We start from the raw sequence: 15,442 nt of genomic DNA on the forward strand, positions 1-15,442 counted from the left end.
TGTAGAGCTTTAGAATTGCAGAATTTTTAAAAGCAGAATATTGGATTTGCAGAATTTTGAAAAACAGAATTTTGGATATAGAATAATAGAAAAGCAGAATAATGGAATGCAGAATTTTGTTCATACAGAATTTTTTCTTCAGATACAGAATTTTGGTCATACAGAATTTTGGAATACAGAATAACGACCCGTTCCCCTATTTCAAATGAGAGAAAACTTTAACTCTCTTGGGTGGCCATCTAGCGTCAAAATAAAAACATGAACAAATTAGGGGATTTTTTTTTACTATTTAGAAACAGTTTTTAAACTTAGGAACTTGATTCAAAAATAACGAACGCCCTAATATATATATCAACTATAGCATTTTTTGGGGACTCTCCAGAGGCTTTTTTGAAGTTAATTTTTTTGGATCGAAATTAACGGTACCTGTCATATAAAATGTTAAATTTTCTCAAAAACGGCTATAAAATGATTTTATACAAAAGCGTTTACATAATTAAAAAAAAATCAAGTTTTCGAAAACTGGATATTGAATTTTTTTGAAATTTTGGTTTTAGATGTTGATTGGTAGTTTCTTCAAAATGGCATCCAAATTTTATTTAATTTTTTTTTTTTAATGATAAACCTACATATACTTATATGAAAAATTAGTTAATTAGTTTTTTATTCCAAAAAGGAGGAGGTATTCTATTTTTATTTTGTATTTTTTTTGTATTTTTTTTTATTTATTATTTTTTAATGTTTATAACTTCATTACTTTGGACTGAGTGAACCAATTTTGATAATTATTTTTGTATTGGAAAGCTAGTGCCTGCAGTGTGGTTTCATGTCAATTTCGTTCAGCTATGGCTATAGAAACTATGAGAAAAAAACATAAAACCCATTTTTGATCCATGGAAGTTGGTTTTGTTTTTTTTTTGATAAAAATTATTATTATATAAAAGCTCTTACAAATTTTATTAACTTCAACCCTAAGAGCAAGTTCGTTTGACCCAGTCGTGCATTTTAATTTTATAAATTTTCTATTTCAAAAAATGTATATCTCCTGAGAACTTGTGGATTAAGTTAAACGTCATAAACATTTGTCAAATACTTAAAATAATATTTTGGTAATGATACTATTGAACCGTTTTCTTCGAAACGAAATTTTCCATACAAAAATAGCATAAAGAAATCTTGAACGAAAAAATTCGTTTTGCTTTTCGTTTTCAGTACGCAGCTGTAGAGAAAAATTGGACAGTTTTCACTCATTTGTCACTTACTTAACCATTTTTTGATAAAAAAAAAATTAACAAAAAAAATTCAAACTAATTTTTTCCAAAATCTTATGTACATAATTGAGTACTAATTTACTTTTCAAAATTCAATGCTCTTATTTGTTTTTAAACAAAACCAGAAAAGCGGATCAAAAAATGTTTTGTTGTTTTCGATGAATAAAAAAAAAAAACCAAAAAAAGGAGGAGGTATTCAATTCGTCTGTATTTTTACTTGCGATATAGGTACTATATTACTTGCGATATAGGTACTATAGGGCAAGTTTAGGATTCGTAAAAAAAATCGAACTCGAGATAACAATTTTACATGACATTACGATGATGGAGAATGCCAAGAAAGTGGGTCCGGCAATTCTGTCTGTCTGTCTGTCTGTCTGTAAGAACCTCGAGCTACAGCCTAAACTACTGAAGCGATTTTCTTCAAACTTGGTAGTTAACAGTTTTGGGTGATTCCCTAGAGGAGAAATTGAAGTTTTTTTTTTAGGACCAAAGCTAACGGTACACTAAGCAAAAAAACAACGTAAAATCAATCGAAACCACTTTGAATCAATGGAAAATCACTACATTTTTAGCCTAAAGTGGAAAATGATTGAATCAAAGTAGCACACTTTAAATCTAAGTTGTTCACACATTAAAAAAAATAAAAAAAAGTAAAACTGGCATCCGCTGGGGATCGAACCTGCTATACCTGGGTTGACAAGCTTGTGCTTTACCACTGTGCCATCTCACTTATAAAAATTGATGTGACAAACTGTAACTTAAGCATAGGACGATTTTTAGAAAATGAGTGAATATATTTTTCACCATTGATTCAATGTAGAACGGATTAAAAATTACTATGCGTTTTTTCTCTGGGTGTACTTGTCATATAACGGAAACAGTAAAGTTGATTTATTTCAAAAAACGGCTCTAACGATTTTGATTAAAATTTTTCTGCTTACTGTTACAGATAAGAGCCTCCTTTGATAATAAAAAAAATATTTTTTGTACCGTTATTAACGGTACCTGCCATAGAACGGTTTTTTGGATTTATGAATTTCTCAAAAACGACGAAACAGATTTCGACCAAATTTTTAAATACAGAAACGTTTAAACAATCATTATTTAAAAAAATTTTTAATTTTTCAAAAAACACATTTTTGGATTTTTAAAAAATATTTCAAAATTTTTTTTTGAAAAATCAATTTTTTGGAAACGAGTTGGTGAAAAATTTTGAAATTTTGTTTTTATGTGTAAATTAATTATTTATGCAAAATTGCATATCAACTTTTTTTTGGAAAAATGTTAGAAAATTTTTATATAGAAAAAATTATTTTTTTAAAAAACGGCTCTAACGATTTTCGAAAATTTTTTTCTAAAAATTCCTTTTTATACTAGAAATAAAATGGCACTACTTAGTTTTTTGTAAAAGATCATTTAAAACGGCATTTAATTATTTTTTAAAAACAGATTTTATTTTTTTTGCGCCACTAACGAAATTCCGTGAAAATATCAAATTTTAAATCTTCCCTTATTTTGTTCAATGAAAAACTTTAACATTAGAGTAACTTTTACCATAAGAGCAAGTACGTGCGACCCCAGTCGTGCAATTTAATTTTTTTTGTGTTTGTTACCTCATAACTTTTAACTGAGTGAACCAATTTTGATAATTCTTTTTGTATTGGATAGCTGGTGGCTGCAATGTGGTCCTATTTTAATTTCGTTTAGTTCTGGCCATAGGAACTATTAGAAAAACCATAAAACCCAGTTTTAGCCATCTAAGTCGGTTTTGTTTTTTTTTTTTGATAAAAATGATTATAATTTTTAAAAAAGGTATAGGTATATTTTGTTTGCTACACAAAAAACGTACACCAGCACTCTGTCGCACTCTGGTTTTTTTACTTTATCAGTTTCTCATTTAAAATGCAGTTATACAGTAATTTTTTTTGAGTAGGTATAACGTACGTTATATGTATGAATGCGTTAAACCGTTTTAAAGCTTAACAATTTGGAAGAATTGGAATAATTAAAGACACCAAAACAAATAAAGGAACTACCTTTGGGATTAAGTTAACAACGGAACTTCCCAATTCAAAATTCAATTTCATAAGACTTACAATTAAATACATAAGACCAAATGATAGAACTAAGTAATCAATAATAATGCATTTCAGAAATAATTTTGTTTACAAAAAGAGCTTTTTCGTTTGTTTTGGTTATTATTAATGATAAGTTAAAAAAAAAAAAACAATCAGCTGACTGAACTTTATTGCTCAAAAAGCTTTTCTCATTTTTGTTATAAATAATTTTAATTTTTGTTCGCCCTGCTAGTTTAAGTTTGGCTATAACTTTCAGCTAAGCAATGTATCGACAAATTTGTGTTTTTAAAAATTCTGGGCAACTATGCCAAGTGCAGCAATTGCGTTCAATTACTCAATCTGTAGAAAAGGTTTTTGAAAATACATAAATAAATAACGAAATAAATTTGATAAATATCGTATTTAATAGATTTCGAGTGAAAATTCCACCAGAAACCAAGAATGGGAACAAGCCAAACCGTTCAAATTAATTCCGGGGCCAACAAGCTATCAACTTATTCGTGGTTTTATGCCTGGCGGTAATAATTCCGAAAGGTTTTTTGGAATCAGTGATTTAAAAAAATATTATTATTTATTTATTTTTTTACTAAAGGAATGTTTTACAAATTACCAATTCATGAATTCATTAATAAATCCCGCGAGATGTACGGAGATTTATTTATTCTCCCAGGATTTCTGGGAAGACCAAATTGGGTGATGGCATTTAATGCTGATGACTTTCTTCCTGTATTGCGATCTGAAGGTAATTGGCCTTATCGACGAGGTCTGGAAACAATGACTTACCATAGAAAATATCATAGAAAAAATCCATATGGCGATGTTATTGGACTGGTTGGATCGTAAGTTCACAAATTTTTGATAATAGTGACCTAAGCTAATGGTTAAATTTGATTTCAATAAGAAACGGAGAAGATTGGGGAAAATTACGGAGTACTGTTAATCCGATTTTGATGCAACCTAAGAATGCTAGACTGTATCTGAACAACATGTTAGAAGTCAATGATGAATTTCTTCAAAGGTATGTAAGTTTCAACGAAATATCGGTCACTTCTTAAGAAAGTCAATAAAAAAAAAAAACTCTTTCCAGAATTCGAGAGATTCGTGATCCAAAAACATTGGAAGTGCCCGAAACATTCGAAGACGAAATCAATCGTTTGACATTTGAATCAGTTGCTACGATTGCACTTAATCGTCAACTTGGTCTAATTCGCAAAAATCGAAACAATGAAGAAGCCAAATTATTGTTCGAAAGTCTTCGAAGTCTTTTCGAACTGTCCATGGTACTGGACTTTGGACCACCAATATGGAAATATTACAAAACTAAACAGTTTTACCAGCAGATGAAAAATTTTGACAATCTGTCAGATATTTGCACAAAGTACGTTGACGAAGCCATTGATCGAATTGAGAATGACAAAACTCCAAGAAAAGATAACGAAGAAAAAAGTGTTTTGGAGAAATTGCTGAAAATTGATAGAAATGTAGCAAAAGTTATGGCTCAAGATCTTATTGCTGGTGGAGTCGATACAACAAGTAGTACAATAGCTGGTATTTTAATTTGTATTGCTAAAAATCCAGAAAAGCAGGAAAAACTGCGTCAAGAAATTCGTACAATTCTACCACAAAAAGATTCACTACTAACAATCGACAATATGAAGAATCTGCCATACCTTCGAGCTATCATAAAAGAAGGTATGCGAATGTATCCAATTGGAGGAGGAACTGTACGGGCCAATAAAGAAGATATTGTCATGAGTGGCTATCAGGTTCCAAAAAGTCAAGAAATTATTCTCAATCACAATGCGCTTTTGAATACTGAGCAGTATTGTCCCAAGGCCAAGGAGTTCATACCTGAGAGATGGCTTCGAAGTGAAGAGTCTCAATATGCTCCAACGCATCCGTTTTTATTTATGCCATTCAGCCATGGACCAAGAAGTTGTGTGGGAAAAAGAATTGTCGAAATGGAGTTGGAAATTACTGTCGCTCGACTTGTCAGGAATTTCTATTTAGAGTTTAACTATTCTACAGAAAATGCTTTTAAGAATCGATTGATAAATGTACCTGCAATACCACTTAAGTTTAAATTTAGCGAAGTTGAGCAATAGTCGATTTGAAATTTCAGTTAAATTCTAAAAAGTACAACTATTTTAACTTGTTGTATTTATATACATAAATTTAAATTTTTAAGCAATCTATTAGGTATTCATTTTATTTCATCATACTGTTTACAGAAGTTTAAAGCGAAAGAAAATAATCTTTTTCGATGTCATAGGGGACTTTGTTCAAAAAGTATAGGTATACCTAGTTTCGAGGAAAATGCATTTTAACTTCGAAACGATCTTAAATGATGGTAGTTCCTAAAGAAATGAAAACCAAATTAATTTGAATACTTTAACTACCAATATTGCAGGTGTTTAATTTATTTCTGATATCAACTTATCACCATAATCGCTAATACCTGGGGACACACTTCTAGTATAGATAATATACTACGCTTAAAACCCTATTATCAATACCATGGTATCGACTGGACACACATGTTGTATAAATTTAAACCATGGAGGTATCTATCAGTGTGTCACGGGTATAATATACGATAAAAATCAAAACATAATGGATGACGGAATTTCTGATAAAATTATTTAAAATTATAGACCAAGAAGAAAGAACAAAGAGTACTTTTTTGACTTGATTAAAGCATACGAGAATCAATGGGAACGGTAGTGCCCAGCCAAGTTCTCTAGCAACTTTGGCACTACACCCTTATTTACAGGAAACAACTCAGGCCATTTTCGATCCCCCTCTAACTTCCATACCAAAGATGTCAGAAATTTCAAACTCGCTTCATTTGTTAAGCTGGTAAAAACCAAGCTCCTCACTAAATTTCAGCTACTTACGATGAGTAGTTTCTGTGATATAACTAGGGCCTCAAAAATCGCAAAAACCGTAACTAAGTCACTGATTCACTGACTCAGTGACAGATCATCAAAATTATAGAGAACTTCCCGCTATCGTAGAAACTTGTAATTTGGCACGTTGATGGGCCTTTTGGTGTTTACAAAGGGAAAAATCAAAAATTTGAGATTTTCAATTCAGGGGGCGCACAGTGTGCAATTTTACATATCTACACTGAGGGAAAAGCCATCATAAAACAACGTGAAACCAATGAAAACCACATTGATTTAACTATTATTCGGAATGATTTTGCGTTGAAGATGGACATTTTAAAATCAACGTGGAAAATCGGTTAATTTTTGATGGTTTCGTATCTTAAAGTCACATAAATCAAAGTAGTTCAACTTTGAAACAACGACGTGTCAACTTCAATTTATTTTTTCCCTCAGTGTAGTGGAACTTTATTAAAACTCGAAGTTTTCCGAATATAAATATTTTGATGTATAATGAAAGGTTGAATTCCATACAATGAAATGTTAACAAAGAAACAAAAATTAAAACTGCATGCAGAACATAACATTAAAATAAGCAAAAATATATTTAAAGTTAGTTGATTTTTTTGAGTGAAACTAATAGTTGTGTATTTTATTATTTATCAAAGCTAGCTGGACAAACATTTTTTTAAATTATTTTTTGGTATTCTATTATGATGTTACCACAGCAAAATGTGTTGTTAAGTCTTAAAATGGAAGAAAATTTAATTATGTTTCAAGATCTTAGGCCCTTTATTTCAATTATTTGTTCTGACTTCGTCAAGCGTTTTAAAAATGTATCCGCATGTATCCTTCGTGAAATGGTGATGAGGACCTCGCTCAATATTCTATTTATCAGAATCCGTTAAAGGTTTTTGTGAATAGCTGCGGCCCCCATACAATATTTTTTTTTTTTTGTTCAGATTTATAGGCCAAAAACCTATTTTCGATATTTTCAAAAATCGTAAATCAGATTTTTGTGAATCGCAAATTACTTTTTTAGACTCCTCGTGATAATATAAGACAAAAAGATTAAATAAAATTTTTCGATATCTAGCTTCGTTTTCGAGATATAGATATTTTTGATAAACAACTCCCAAAATCGATAGCTCGATGTCGGCTCTTCCCCATCTATTTTGTACATAATGTACTCCGATGCCTGATATCGGACTTATAATTAGATATATATATCTGAAAATCAATAAGGCACTTGTAGAAATACATATTTAATATAATTAAACTGGTTTTCATAGCAAAAATTAAGTGTACTTGGAACCAGGAATTTAGTTCCGCTAGATTGGTAAAATTGCACACTGTGGGGCGTGGTAACCGCCCATTTTCGCTTAATTTACATAAAATATTTTAGAGCACTTCTGATTATCGTAGAATCTTGAAACTTAATAAAATGGTAGAATTGGTAGTTTATACAAGGAGAAAAATTTTAAATTTGAGAATTTTAGCCAGGGGGCGGGCGTGGCAACCGCCTATTTCCTCTGAATTTTCATCAAATATTATAGAGTACTTCTAACTATAGTAGAATCTTGAAATTTGGTAGCACGTTAGACCTGGTAGGTAGTTTATACAAAAGACAAAATTTAAAATTTGAGAATTTTAGGCAAGGGGCTTGGTAACCGCCCATTTTCTCTGAATTTTCATCAATTATAGAGATTTAAGGTTCAACAAAAACATTACTGTTAAAAAACAGCCAAGTTCTCCTATGTTGAAATTATGATGGCACAAAAAGTACTGAAATGTTAAAGTGTAACAGGTTCTAAAGCTTGACTTAAAAACTGTATAAATAGAATTTTGATTGTTTTCTTGGAAATTTTTAAAACAGCTTTAAAAATCGGTAATTTAAAGCAAAAATTGTCAAAATAAATTCTATTTATACAGTTTTTAAGCCAAGCTTTAGAACTTGGTACACTTTTACATTTCAGTACTTTTTGTGGCAGCATAATTTCAAAGGAGAACTTGGCTCTTTTTTAACGGTAATGTTTTTGTTGTGATAAGGATTACATTACAAACCCAGAAGATTATTCTTATTTGTAAATTAAAAATCAAGTAAACTGAATGCAGTGTCTTGAAAAAATCGTCCTCAAAACTCAGAACTAAAAAAAAATAATGAAACAAATTTTAAATGTCTTTTTTCAATTTTTTTAAAATATTTATTTTCATATTTCTCAAAAATTGTTTGCTTTATTTATTGTTAGTTGAATACAGAGAGAAAAAGGTCTTATGTATTACAGTTTTTGAAAAAATTACTTAATTTTCATTGAACTGTCTTGATGAAAATAGAATTTTTTTTTAAATTTAACAATGAAGGATATACAAGCATGAAAAATAAAATGCACGACTGGGGGTCGCACGTACTTGCTCTTGTAGTTCAAAGTATCGTTATCTTAAATAGTTATTGGAAATTTAAGATTTTGTTTAGTGTCGAGAAAAAAAAATAAAAAAAAATTGCAAGTTAAAAAAATTAAAATTAAATTTTTTTTTCAAAAACTTAAAAAAAATTTTTTTTTTTCAAAAACTTTTTTAATTTTTTTTTTTATTTTTGACACTTCAAAATTATGTCTGTAAATTTTGAATAAAATTAACTTATGCTTTGATGAAATATATGAACTTAAAAAATATGTTAATTTTTGAAAAATGGCAACGCCATATTTCCGTTCTCCGCCTTTTTTTTAGAGAAAAACTAAAAACGCAGTTTTGTAAGGGAGTATTACCTACACCAAATTTAATCAAAACCGTTAGAGTTGTTTTCGAGAAATTTGCAATACCTCGAAAACTTTATATGGGAGATATGCGTTTAAAAGGAGATATTAGAAAAATAAAAAAAAACAGGTCTAGGGAATTACGTAAAAATCATGTGTACCAAGTTTCAAGCAAATCCGTCCATCCGTTTAGGCCCTAGCTCCATGTACAGATGGACGCACATACGCAGACGCACAGACCGACGGACGGCATGACGAAAACCACTTTTTTGATCTTCTCCATCATCGTAATGTCGGTTTTGATTAAAACCTCGAATTTTTTTTTTCTACACGAAACAAATACTTGCCCTATAGAGCAAGTAAAAATATTGTTACATTCAAATGTTGAACATGAACATTGAACTTACAGGGTTGCCAGATTTAGAAATATGGCTTTTTGGAAAAGTTTCTTCTCATCTGTTATTTAATCGATATTTGTTTCAAATGAAAGAACATTAAATTCCTTTTCGAGAAAATGCAGGGTTGCCTACATTTTAGATTTTTAGTTTCCCGCAAGTTTTGAAAATATATCCCTAAGAGAAAACTAAAAACCAAAAATGTATATGCAACTTTGTGTAGAAGCATAACTTTTGGGACAGGCAGAGGTTTTGCCAGATGCTCGGCTTGGAATCGAATACTCTCTTATTTGAAAGAAAAACTGATTATAAATAAATAAGGGTATGAGCTCTCCATCTCCACACTCCCAGTCATTCAGAGCTGTCATTGTAATATCCGCTCAAGTCAATTATGTGTAGTTTTATTTCTGATACAAATACCTTATAATCTTTATCAAAAATAAAACCAAAAGTTGCGCTTCTCCGTAACACAGTTCTAATAACCTTTTCACTATCACTTACCTAGAAACTTCAGAACAATTTCTGGCCTTATCCAGTTACATATAAACAATCAAAGACACTTCTGTTTCTAATCCGAAAAACTTTTGAAACTTCAATTTTTATCGCGAGTGTCAATTATAAGTCAAGATTTATACCTACGACTATTACAAAATCTGATACTTAGAGTGCTCAGACAACAAGGGATTACTTTACCTTTTAAATTCAAGTTGAATTGTTTGACACATAAACTTGAAACTGTTATCTTTTGTCTACGACTTAGATTTAAAGCCCTAAGATAACAGTCTCGAAATAAGTCAAAACTATAAAAGGCTAATTTTAAACTTTATTCGAAATCAGTTGTTGTCAAATTTTTAGCGTATAATGTTTCGACAGGCAGTAGTTATATTTGTCCTCTTCGGCTGTACCTTGGCCGGTCTAATTGAGCCTCGATACAAGCCTGATGATTTTGGTGGACGTATCGTTGGGGGTGAACCAACAACCATTGAAAAGTTCCCCTACCAAGTGTCCTTGCAAAAAGGTGGAAGTCATTTCTGTGGAGGAAGCTTATACTCACCCAATATAATAGTAACTGCAGCCCATTGCTTACAAAGTGTTAAGCCAAAGGAAATTAAAGTTCGATTGGGATCAGCCAATTACCAGTCTGGAGGTGAATATGTCTCCGTAAGGTCACTCAAATACCACGAAGGTTATGACAGCAGCATCATGACTAACGATGTGGCTGTAATCAGGCTAGACACACCAGTTCGATACAGCAACAGAATTCAACCAATCAAGCTAGCTACTACCAATCCAAGAACTGGAGCTCCAGCAGTTGTCAGCGGATGGGGTACTGAAAAATTCTTAGTTGGATCAATTCAGAAAATTCTTCAACAAGTTCAAGTTGATATTGTTTCAATGGCTGATTGTTCATCAACAAAATATAAATATGGCAGCCAAGTTCGTGAGACAATGGTGTGTGCTAATGTTGAAGGAGGTGGCAAGGACGCTTGCCAAGGTGATTCGGGTGGTCCATTAGTTTCTGAGGGTAAACTTGTTGGAATTGTATCTTGGGGTAATATGTGCGCTCGCAAAGACTATCCAGGGGTATATTCTTCAGTTGCTGATTTGCGTTCGTGGATAGAAAAGAATGCTGCTGAATTGAACGAACAATAAAAAAAGACAACTTTTCAATAAAACAAAGTTTAGTGCTTGATAAGATTGTTTCATTTTTTCTCAGTAAAAGCTATGTATTTGTATCGCAGTTTATTGCAAGAAAGTATTGTTCCATCGCTGAATACAATCTAACCTTTTAGAGATAGGGGAAGATTTGAAATCAATAAAATACCATACATTTCAAGCTGGAAAATAAAAATTAGGTATATACAAATAACTTCTCGATTTAAAAAAAATTTCAACAGACCCATGAATTTTTTTGAATTATTATTTTTATGTGTCGATTTATATTTGGTTCTAAATGGCATATATCAATGTAAAAAAAAAACGGTTTTAACAATTTCCAAAATCTGTTTTCTAAAAATTTTTCACTATACCTACGAGAAATTAAGGCTGCATATTTGTTTTGTCGATTAAAACCCTTTAAACAGATGTTTAAGGAAGTTTTTTTTAATTAGATTTCTATAAAAATAAATTAAAAATTTTATTTTATGATTTTTATATAAAAATATTCCAAAAAACCTTTTTCATGAAAGTAAGTACGTGGCACCCAGTCGAGTATTTTATTTTACTAAGATATTTATCGCAATGCAGAAATCTACATAACAAAATTTTCTTCTGCTTACTAAGTGTCATTCAATCCAATCAAATAAATTAGAAATTTAAAATCCGTTCATATAGTCACACATGTGACATGACTTTAAGTGAGTTCGATTGTAACTAAATTATTAGATAAGTACTCAAGATAAGCCACTTGTTTCACTGATTTCATTGAAAAACTGATATAAATCGATTATAAGGTTCCCATGTGATAATTTTTAAAATTTCTGAATGACGAAATTTGTAAACAGTTTTTAAAGTCTGACCATGTGATGTTATCAGGCGATCAACTTTTACCATCACATGGTCACCATATTCACTGTCAAAACGTCATGATTGTAAGCTTGTGAGCTATGTTCCGTTTTTTATCTTTTCAAAATCGTTGATTTACCTATAATACAGTCAAATAAGGTGAAAGAAGGGGTAAACCTCGGAATGAATGCTAATAGAAATTTTTTTTGCTCAATACATTCGTTTTAGCATTCTATAACATATCTCAAAAGTCTAGAAAAATCTTATGTCCGCAAGTCGCGATTTTGAAGGTCAAAGCGCGAAAAGGAGATCACAACAAAAACATTACTGTTAAAAAAAGACCCAAGTTCTCCTATGTTGAAGTTATGCTGGCACAAAAAGTAGTGAAATGTAAAAGTGTACCAAGTTCTAAAGCTTGGCTTTAAATTTGTACAAGTAAAATGTTGATTGTTTACTTGGCAATTTTTCAAATAGCTATAAAAATTGGTAATTTAAAGAAAAATTGTCAAGAGAACAATCAACATTTTATTTATACAAATTTAAAGCCAAGCTTTAGAACTTGGTACACTTTTACATTTCACTACTTTTTGTGCCAGCATAACTTCAACATAGGAGAACTTGGGTCTTTTTTTAACAGTAATGTTTTTGTTGTGATTTCACTACTTTTTGCTAGGTTTTGCTGTAGAAGTTAAAATCTCTATAATTGATGAACACTCAGAGAAAATGGGCGGTTACCACGCCCCTTGTCTTAAACTCTCAAATTTAAAATTTTTTCTTTTGTTTAAACTACCAGGTCTACCATTCTACCAAATTTTAAGGTTCTACGGCAGTTAGAAATGCTCTATAATATTTGATGAAAGTTCTGCAGAAATGGGCGGTTGCCACGCCCCCTATAAAAAATTCTCAAATTTTAGATTTTTTATTTGGTATAACTTACTAGCTTTACCATTCTACCAAGTTCCAAGATTCTACGATAATCAGAAGTGCTCTAAAAAATTTGATAAAATTTAGTGAAAATGGGCGGTTACCACGCCCCCTGGATGAAATTCTCAAATATAAATTTTTTTCCTTTATATAAACTACCATTCCACCAAATTTCAAGATTCTACGATAGTCAGAAGTGCTCTATAATATTTGATGAAAATTCGGCGAAAATGGGCGGTTACCACGCCCCCTGGCCGAAATTATCAGATTTTAATTTTTTCTTTGTATAACCTACCAGCTCTACCATTCTAAAAAATTTCAAGATTCTACGATAATCAGAACAGCTCTATAATATTTGATGAAAATTCAGCGGAAATGGGCGGTTGCCACGTCCCCTGGCTGAAATTCTCAAATTTTCGATTTTTTCCTTTTTTATTATACACCACAAGTCCTATCACTATGTAAAATTTCAAGTTTCTACGATAGCGGGAAGTTGTCCATAATTTTGATGATCTGTCAGTGAGTCAGTGAGTCAGTTACGGGTTAGGCAGGCCAGCACAACAAATGTAGCGAGTTTGAATATTCTGGCATCTTTGGTGTGGAAGTTAGAGGGGGGTAAAAAATGGCTTGAGTTGTTTCCTGTAAATAAGGGTGTAGGGCCAAAGTTGCTAGAGAACTTGGCTGGGCACTACCGTGCCCCTTGATTTTCAAAATTAGCAAAAATAGACGTTATATACACATATGATACATTATTTCAAGGTATTTTACAATGCAATGCAAAAAACATTCATATCTATGACAAAATGGTAATTTTTGAAAAAGGGGAAATTTTGGGATATGCACTAAAAAACATCCTGGTACAATCTTGGATATGGGTAGGTACATTACTTTTCAGGGATGGTCAGATTGATTTGTTTGTGGGTTTTGTTGGAATCAACGTTAAAAAATACCTTGAAATCATATGGGTTATGTTGGTATACATATAAGAATCTAAAGTGTTCATATTATTTTTTTTAAATCTGCACCTAACTTTAGTTTAACCTGGAAAATTAGGACTTGCGGACATGAGATTTTTTTTTGACTTTTGACATAAGTTATAGAATATCCAAACAAAGATAGAAACAAAAAAATTAGCCTATTGGCACTAATTCCAAGATTTTGCATATCCCAAAATTTCCCCTTTTCTCAAAAAATACCATTTTGTCATAGATATAAATGTTTTTTGCAATGCATTGTTTTGATTCTTAATGATAATGGATATAAAAACCTTCATGCAAAATTTGGTTCCACTACCATAACTTTTAAGGGTTCTTCTGTAGTAAGTTGAAACTGTTATAATAATATGGGTTGACAGATGAAAAACAGGTATAACTTTTTTCAGACACGTCAGATTGCCTTGATTTAAGATTTTTTGGAATCAGCATTAAAAAATACCTTGATATCATATATCATATCGCTGGCTGAGAATTATAGGGTTGTATGTCAACTCACCTTAGTTTTGAGAAAATCGATCTCAAAGTTTTTTAAGGCTGGTTTTTGGATAAAATAGTTTAATTTCACCACAAAAACGGATTCTATGAGCATTTTTAAAAAATGACATAGAACCTTTTTATGAAAAAATTTGTAAAAAATTTTTAAAAGGTTCTATGTTCAACATAGAACCTTATAGTTATAAAGAGCTTACATGTAATAAATGCATTTTATATGAAAAAAGTGACTTCATCGTGAAATAAGCTTTGATTTAATTTAATTTTATTCAAGTTTTGCAAAAAAACAGTCAAAATCTATTTTAAATAACAGAAAAAAATACCACAAATCACGTTGTTGCATTTATCGAAAACAACAATTCCTACTTTTGTTGAATTAGGTACCTACATAGAAAAAAGACATGCTAAAAACATTTAGAATTTGTATTAAATCAATCAGATTTTTGCATGCTTTTTTGCTAGAAAGACAGTCGTCTTAAAACAATCATCTACGGTACGAAATTTATGCCAAAAAAAATTTAAAGTTTGTTTAATCTTTTTATTTTAATAAGTACATAAAATTAATAAAAAATCATTTCAATCTTAGCAGGTATCTACACTTAAATTTTCTTAAGAAGAAAATTCTTATTAAAATGAAGTTCACTTTGATTTTAAAAATGTTTAAACAAATTTTACTTATTTTTATTAGAAATCTTATTAATTTAACAGGATTGGATTTTAGAGGAGCATCATCTTGATTCTAAGTTGCTTATTTGTCTCCATGTATAACGTAAGTAAATTTGCTTCAAGTTAAAAAAAAAGTTTTATTCGATGAAACTATTAATAGAAATAAACTAATATAATTGTAAAGATGAATAACGAAGAGTTCACTACGGTTAGTAGAGTAAAATCTTGACCTTTAAAAAAAAAAATACTCAATTTTCCAAATACCACTAAAAATTAGTTATTTTTTGTTTTTTTGGGTACTAAGGTGACTTCTTTTATTTAAAGTTAAGGAATCTAAATGTTTCTTTAACTTTTGGTTTATTAATACGAACTATGAAATTCCCAACCTCGATTATGAAAAAAAAAAAGTTTTCAAAAAATCACTTCCAATTCTTGGCACACAAAAAACATTATTTTAATTTAATTATGATGA

General features: G+C 30.6%; 2 protein-coding genes across 2 annotated transcripts; both read left to right on the top strand.

The window, feature by feature from the left end:
* The first annotated feature begins 3,592 nt into the window (after positions 1 to 3,592).
* Positions 3,593 to 5,497, top strand: LOC129913263 (cytochrome P450 CYP12A2-like). The gene is made up of 5 exons (XM_055991848.1): positions 3,593 to 3,702; positions 3,762 to 3,870; positions 3,945 to 4,191; positions 4,254 to 4,370; positions 4,440 to 5,497. Exons 1-5 carry the CDS (start codon positions 3,616 to 3,618, stop codon positions 5,455 to 5,457), a joined length of 1,578 nt encoding a protein of 525 aa, XP_055847823.1. The 5' UTR covers positions 3,593 to 3,615; the 3' UTR covers positions 5,458 to 5,497.
* Positions 5,498 to 10,202: 4,705 nt separating this feature from the next.
* On the top strand, positions 10,203 to 11,084 carry LOC129913274 (trypsin-like). Its single transcript, XM_055991863.1, has one exon. It carries the CDS (start codon positions 10,250 to 10,252, stop codon positions 11,039 to 11,041), a length of 792 nt encoding a protein of 263 aa, XP_055847838.1. The 5' UTR covers positions 10,203 to 10,249; the 3' UTR covers positions 11,042 to 11,084.
* The last annotated feature ends 4,358 nt before the right edge of the window (positions 11,085 to 15,442 follow it).

This window comes from Episyrphus balteatus, chromosome 3 (genome assembly GCF_945859705.1).
Source record: "Episyrphus balteatus chromosome 3, idEpiBalt1.1, whole genome shotgun sequence".
In the NCBI taxonomy this organism is placed as follows: Eukaryota; Metazoa; Arthropoda; class Insecta; order Diptera; family Syrphidae; genus Episyrphus; species Episyrphus balteatus.

Excerpts from the sequence above, each read along its gene's own strand:
- LOC129913263 (XM_055991848.1), top strand. The coding sequence starts at position 3,616 with ATGTATCGACAAATTTGTGTTTTTAAAAATTCTGGGCAACTATGCCAA. Across the intron at positions 3,703-3,761 it reads TTACTCAATCTGTAGAAAAG|ATTTCGAGTGAAAATTCCAC; the intron begins GTTTTTGAAAAT and ends CGTATTTAATAG. Across the intron at positions 3,871-3,944 it reads TCGTGGTTTTATGCCTGGCG|GAATGTTTTACAAATTACCA; the intron begins GTAATAATTCCG and ends TTTTTACTAAAG.
- LOC129913274 (XM_055991863.1), top strand. The coding sequence starts at position 10,250 with ATGTTTCGACAGGCAGTAGTTATATTTGTCCTCTTCGGCTGTACCTTG.